The sequence below is a fragment of the Nannospalax galili genome, unplaced genomic scaffold, assembly GCF_000622305.1.
Source record: "Nannospalax galili isolate Female #2095 unplaced genomic scaffold, S.galili_v1.0 scaffold487, whole genome shotgun sequence".
NCBI lineage: Eukaryota > Metazoa > Chordata > Mammalia > Rodentia > Spalacidae > Nannospalax > Nannospalax galili.
In genome coordinates this window covers 1,013,652-1,020,831 of record NW_008357047.1, presented here as the reverse complement: position 1 = coordinate 1,020,831, position 7,180 = coordinate 1,013,652, and the positions used below count along the sequence as shown (strand labels likewise).

The 7,180-nt window shown below is 38.7% G+C and overlaps 1 protein-coding gene across 1 annotated transcript in view; it reads right to left on the bottom strand.

Annotated features, from left to right (window-relative positions):
• Positions 1-7,180, bottom strand: part of Malrd1 (MAM and LDL receptor class A domain containing 1) — a 721,844-nt gene that overhangs the window by 120,826 nt on the left and 593,838 nt on the right. The window contains exon 33 of the mRNA XM_029557135.1: positions 4,036-4,299. Coding sequence (XP_029412995.1) covers positions 4,036-4,299 — 264 coding nt within the window. The remainder of the gene's footprint in view (positions 1-4,035; positions 4,300-7,180) is intronic.

The following is a 7,180-nucleotide window of genomic DNA, read 5'->3' as shown; positions in this document are numbered from 1 at the left end:
TCGAAGCCCAGCACCCACATGGCAGCTAACAACTGTCCATAATTCCAGTTCCAGGGATCCGACCACCTCTTCTGTCCTCCATGGGCATTGCACAACACAGGTGCACTTACCTACATGCAGGCAATACACGCATACACATAAAATCAAAATAACAAAATTTTTTTTTAAAAGTTAAAAAAAATATAACTGATTAATCTAAGAGAGTAGACTACTTTGTTAGAACTATTGATTTTTTTTTCGGGGGGATGGGGAATAAAGGAATTTGTTCTTGCAAACAGAGCACAGGTTGGCGATGGGAGGTACTTACAAAGGTAAGGGTGGGCACCCTTGAGCTTTTTCCCTACATCGTGGCCAGGACTCCCTGATGCCTCGGCAGTGGTCCAAGATGGTGAAGACCACCCCTCACTTCGGTTTCCCCTGTTCCTATCCTTAGTCCCTCCCCTTTCTGCAGCTACGAACCATGGATTTTGTTTGCAATTTCACATGCACCCATTTGGTCTCTAAAAACATTCCAACCCATAAATCTCAGATCCTTGTTTATTAAGCTCATCACTGTATTTTTGTTGTCCTTTGTTTATGACCATAAAAGGGATAAAATATGCTACTCTGGCATATTGACAATTTAAGCAAATAGTGGGTGCGACATCATATTGATCTTTATGCTATTCTTAACAGCAACACATTAAAATTCCCTTGTAAAAGACACTTTGTATGATAGGAGAGGAAAGAGCCTTATCTTTGAGGACAAGAAGTTGAGACCAAAATAATACTGTACAACCCTGTTAGGATGTCTCTGATCTTTGAGGTATCTGTTGCAACTTAATCACACTTTGTAGTTTACTATTCTTTTTTCACTCCAGAATATAAGCACCTGCCCAGATTGCTTCCTTTGATTTTCATTTCTTTATGGGGGCATCTATGCCACACAGAACATAAACTTTCCTTTACTGCTGTTAATCTGTTTTACGTCAGTCAATCTGTTTACATCAGTTAATCTGTTTTACATCAGTTTAATCTGTTTTACATCAGTTTTACATCTGCTGAGGGCTTAAGAGGATAGAAGTAGAGGTTTGATGTCTCTACAGCTGTGTCTTCTATCTTTCAGTCTCTGTTTTGTTAAACCAATTTTCAAATAGGATTCAAACAAATGGGCTCTACTGAGGTGTTTTTATACATTGTTCTCATTTGTCTCTTTCCTGTCCTCCCATTCCTGCTTAAGGTTCCATTCTTGCCTCCCCACAACCTCCCATTGTTACATGCCAAAAATGCTTGCTTTTTCTTACCCGTCCTTTACTCCTTCCTTTGGATTTTGACTATCATATTATTTTCTCCCTTTATATCTCCTCTGTATCCACAGCATCATTCATCATATGTGGATGCCAAATGTCTTCCTGTATCTTGTATTTTTCTCATGATCTCCTGACATCCTGAACATTTCCATCAAGGTGCTGCAGGTACCACAACACAGCATCTAAAATGAAGTCATGCTCCTCCCGCCTCTATTTTCACAGTTCTCACCATGGCAATGAGTCATCCTGATGCCCAAATAGGAAACTGGAAAGTGTGTTCTGGATTCATTCTTTTCTTTGTCATCTAATGGTATCTTAAATCTATTCATAATCTTTACCACTCACAATGATCCAATCAATCCCTGGGTACTTGAGCTGTAATGCCTCCTAGCCAGTCTCCCTCCCTCCAACCCACTCTATACCCTGATCCAACACCATCATGAAGCCCTGCACAATGAACAAAGAATCTTCCAGATTTGGTCTTTGCTTATTCCCCCAGAATTTATTCTACTTTTCTCACCATAATTTTTTGCTCGAGGAATTAAAAAAAATTCTGCTTCACTCAAAGCAATGTATTACATTTGCCTGGTAAAGTTTTTACTTGAAGAGGCATCCCTACTTTATCTGTCTAGTGGCTATTTGTCTTTCCAAGTCTGGCTCTGCGGTCACCTTTCTTGTTAAAACTTATAGACTGTAGCACCACAGTTAGAAAGTTCCTCACGATGTGGAGATTTCACTGCTGTAGTTAGAATGTTGTAACTAGCATCAGTGTCCTGTCCTTCTGACTCCTGCTTTCTACTGTCTCTTCTTCATACTTTGTAACACAGTGTGTTTGTCCCTGTTCTAGAGCTCATCGTAAAGTATTCCACACTTCATTACTAGTCTTCCTCATCAATATATAATGCATCTATACCCTGAGACAGCTGTATTCACTTGCATCACTGATGCCCAATGCAATATATGGTACCACTTAGGGTTCTAGTGAATGTCTGTGAGTAAACAACTGATTGAGAGCTTATATGATGTCATTCTAAGTCAACAGCAGAGCCAAGCAATGCACTATGATGTCTTCAAATATTTGGTGAACTGTGCTGATAAAAGTTTTTATTCTGTAACTTTTGTTATAGCATTTTGTGCCTCATCCATTTCTCATGTGGATTTTTCCCCTTTGGGAAGGAAAACCCACATAACCAGCTACTTACAGTCCAAGTTTCCAATGATTGCCTGAAATAATAAGGACACAGTACTCTCCTAAGCTTCTCTCTAAATGGCATTCTTGTTTGATGCCAAACATTATATGACTATATTGAACATAATGTTATTTCTGTCAGTCAAATTGCATTAGAGCCCTGATGGGAACAGGAGTGAGTGATTTGGCAGGGTTTCTCCTACATCACATCCATTTGCTTACTTTACCAATAAGAAAATATTACAAGACCTGACAAGTTTCTGTTTTTCAATCACAGAAAGAAAATACCAGGAAATAACAGGAGGTAGAAAAATGTTCAAACCAGGAAACAGTTTCACTGATATAAGAGTAAAACCTGCAAATATCCAGAGGCTGCTTCCCCGTTTTCCTTCAGTTTACTTTCCCGATAATCGTATCTCCAGATCCCTGACCAGTTAGGACTGAAAACGCCTTACGTGTCTTCCCTCGATTCCATCTTTCTGTTATATCCTCAAATGACTTCATAGTTTAAAATGTGTCATTATTCCTGTTTTATAGAAGTTACAAAATATAATGAAATAATAAAGAACCAATTAAACAAATAAATAACATACTTTGTAGCTTCATCATGATTAGGAAACCACATTTAAATATGTACATATAATGTAACATCTTTCCCCTTCTCTAGCTGATGAAAACTAATTATAGCAAAATGGAAAATACTGAATGCAGGGTCTGGAGTTTCCACACATTTGCCCAAATTGCCCCAATCTGGTACATTAAGGATTATCGGCTTCATTACGTGGATGGTGAAATGGTACTGGCAGTACACAAATACCTTCCTGTGCAAGACTGCACAGTAGCCAGTCTGTGTCCTTAGTATTTACCACACCAGGAACTCTTAATGCCATGACATCTAATCATGTATTTGTCCAGTCTCAAACCCTAAGCCCTAATACATGTAAATATGATATAAGCTGGGTGTGGTGGTGCATGCCTTTTGTCCTAGTACTTGGGAGGCAGAGGCAGGTAGATCTCTGTGAGTTCAAGGCCAGCCTGGTCCCTGGTCTACATAGTGAGTTCCAGGTCAGCTGAGGCTACAGGGAAATCCTGTATCAAGAAGACATATAATATATATATATATATACACACACATATATATATATATAATGTGTATTCATTATAATCAATTGTTTGTCTATAGCCCTTGACTTGAGTAATCTTTCTGAATTGCTAAGGTAGAAATAAACTATAATTGCACTACTTCAAAACATTTCCACACACGTGTGAAAAAATAACAAGCAAAGCAGGACACCCTTCATTAGATTGAACCTGAGTTAAACTGACCAGAATGTAAAAGAGGCTTAGCAGAAGTTGGTGTGGCCACTGATGGGGTGCTTCTGGGAATGGAAAGTAAGAGCTACGTGATTTGTTTAGCATCACAAGGCAGGAAAAATACTATTATTGATGATGTGGTCACCAGGAAGACCCTAGAGAACTTTGCTTCATCTGCCAAAGCTCTGTCATTTCCAAACAAAATTTCTTCCCTGGAACACTGGGAGAGTGAAAACGACTCACAGCAGCCAGATTCGTCTTCATTAAAGTGGCAATCGGTCACTCCGTCACATAGCAGGAGGGATGGGATGCACTCAGTAGCAGAACACTGGAACTCCATGTTACTGCACAGCTGAGGAGAGGGTCTGAGAGGGCAGGACATTTCATCAGATCCGTCTATGCAGTCTTCCTGTCCATCACACTTCCCTGAGGCTGGGACACACTGGAGCGTGTAGATACAAGGAAACTGATTATCTTCACAGAGTAACGGTGGTGGTATAAAAGGACCTGATAAAGAGAACAGGACAGATGATATTGACATCAGGGTGTTTTCTCTGTGACCAGTATTGAATCATCCTGGCATATATTTGTGTTGGATAAATATAAAACCGTCCAATAATTTAAATAAATTAATCTCTAATTATGAAATGTTAGCTACATGAAACTTAAATGTGAACAGAGCATATGCCTTATCTAAACTCAGAAGCTACATTCTTTAAAAGGGCATTGCTGGGGGTGAGGCTACATGACTCAGAGGATAAGAGTGTTTGTTGCCAGGCATGATGACCTGAATTCAATCCCCAGAACCAACAAATTAGAGGAGAGAACCAACTCCATCAAATTATTCTCTGATCTCCACATTTTCTCTGTTCATGTGGTTGCGTGCACACACACACACACACACACACACAATAAATAAACGTAACAACATTTTTAAGAGGTCGTTGCTGATACAAAAACTGCATTTCTCTACTCTCATCAGGAAGCTTCCTCATGCAACAGAGAACAACGAACACAAAAAGTCACAAATGACCAAAGTGTAGAGAATAAGAATCTTCAGAGTGTGGGTCCCTGGACAGGACTCCTATGTTAAACTTCACCCACCCAGGGCTCAGGGACCATTGTGGAAGAGGGGGCAGAAAAAGTTTAAGAGTCAAAGGAGAATGTGCTTGACCATATGGAGAGTTTACAGGCTCTTTGTGCCTTACTCATATAAACCTACAGCAATAGTGTCAGTATATACAAGACCCACGGAAATTCAAGCAGACAAAAACCAGCAGAGAACTGTGGTAATGGTCAGGAGACCACAACCTTAGGCAAAGACTATTGGCAGCTGATTACTGCTGGATGATGGAGAGTTGATTGCTATGAGACAGTTCTAAAATCTTGTGTTGTCTCTGTGCCCATTGCTGAGGAGCTCATGAGCTATATTATGGGGAACAACAGAGCCAGGAGGCAGTTGAGACTATTTCAGGCAGTTTATTTACTTTACATTTTAAAGCTATGCCTATGTAGATGTGGGTAAAATAGTACTTTATATATAATGATGGCATAGTGAACTTATTTTTAATTGAAATGTGAAAGTTCCTTTTTGTGTCTACTCACCCAGTGATGGAGATATATCTAGAATGTCCTAAGACTCTGAGATCAAAACCACTCATCTGAGATCTGTGTGACTGTCCTTCAGGATCTGTGCTCATTTAAAACAGTGTATTTAGGTAGAGGAGGCGTAAGCTCATAAGATGTTAATACCATGCTGTGGTTTCCCTGCATGAGAAGTATCAGCACAAGCAGCTGCAGAGTTTCAGTTTACAAATTTGAAAATCAGACTTAGGAGGAAATTTATTTTACATTTTAATATCTTTTTTGATTAAAAAATAATTTGGATATTATTTTTAATTTATATATGTGTGTGTGTGCGTGTGTGTGTGTGTGTGTGTGTGCATCTCTGTGTTGTTTTGTATACCAGAGTACGTGTTGCTTTGTACACCTGCAGAGTTCAGAAGAAGGCACTAGCTCTCCTGTAGCTGCAGTTCTAGGTGGTTTTGAGACGCCATACATGAGTATGGGAACCTAGCTCAGGTTCTCTGCAAAACACCATCTGCTCTTAACCACTGAGTCATCTCTCTAGTCCCCTAATACCTTTGTGTATAGCTCTTTTCATATACAACCATAGTTGAATAGTTTCTGTTTATTCTTTGTGTTAGATTAATTGCACATTGAAGGAAGGGAAAATGTTACTAATTTCATTTTTCATAGAAATGTCTTATGGATTAAAATGTCATCATTTTAGGGCTGGGGAGATGGCTCAGGGGTTAAGAGCACTGGCTGCTCTTGCAGGGATCTGGGTTTGATTCTCAGCACCCACATAGCAGCTAACAACTGCCCATAACTCCAGTTCCAGGGAAATCCAACACCATCATCTGACTTCCAAGGGTACTGAATGTCCCAAGTGCCTTCACACACATGCAGGCAGTAAGCTCAACACAAAAAATAAAAGTTTTAAAATGTCATGTTTATTAGATCATCAAACATTGAAACTGTTTAGCTAACATTTTGCATATAAGAAAATATACAGAACAAATTTAGAAATATATCAAATACTTATCTATGGTAAGTTAGAAACCTTTTGGAAAAAAAAATGAGAGAAGTAATTTTGCTTCTTCTAAACCAAACAGTACATGATCCCAGCTCACCAGCCCCTGTGCACAGTCAGCCTGGTTTCCTTCACTGCTCTGTGGGGAGAATTTCTTGAGAGAATTTCAAATGAACCTTCAAAGCAGGGACCTGCCTTGGAGTTGGCTCTCCAGAGACCCTGATCTAAAGCCTATCCAACCATTGACATGCATCTTGGTTAAAAGTAAATCTCCTCTGAATTGCCTCTCAACTTTTCCACTGAAGTAGTTTTGATACTGTAAGAACATGAATTTTCACTCCTCATGAGAGTCTAGCTAGGATCTAAGCTAGAAGCACTTCCACATTAGTTTAATAATTCCTTCAAGTCTTTGTCTTATTCGAATGTAAGTTCTGTATTTTACTATAAAATATTTTAATATAAATACTTCTTTTAGTGTTCAAATAAAATTTAAACTCTTGGAAGAAAAAGGCTGTTTATCTTTGACTCAAATAAGAGGATGTGATCTTCTGCCTACAAACTATAAGAAATTTTAACAACCAGGAAAATTTTTCTAAAATTGCAATTTCAATGAATTTATACTTGGATGTGACTTATGAACCTATTTAATTATTAAAGTTAAAAAATTTCAATTAATAGGAACAATAGTAACTTTTCCTTTTTTATACATGGAGAAGTCTCAGCATGAACTTAACTTACTACTATAGTGAAAGAAGACAACCTGAAAGGCTTGTACTGTGGAAGTTCAACCAG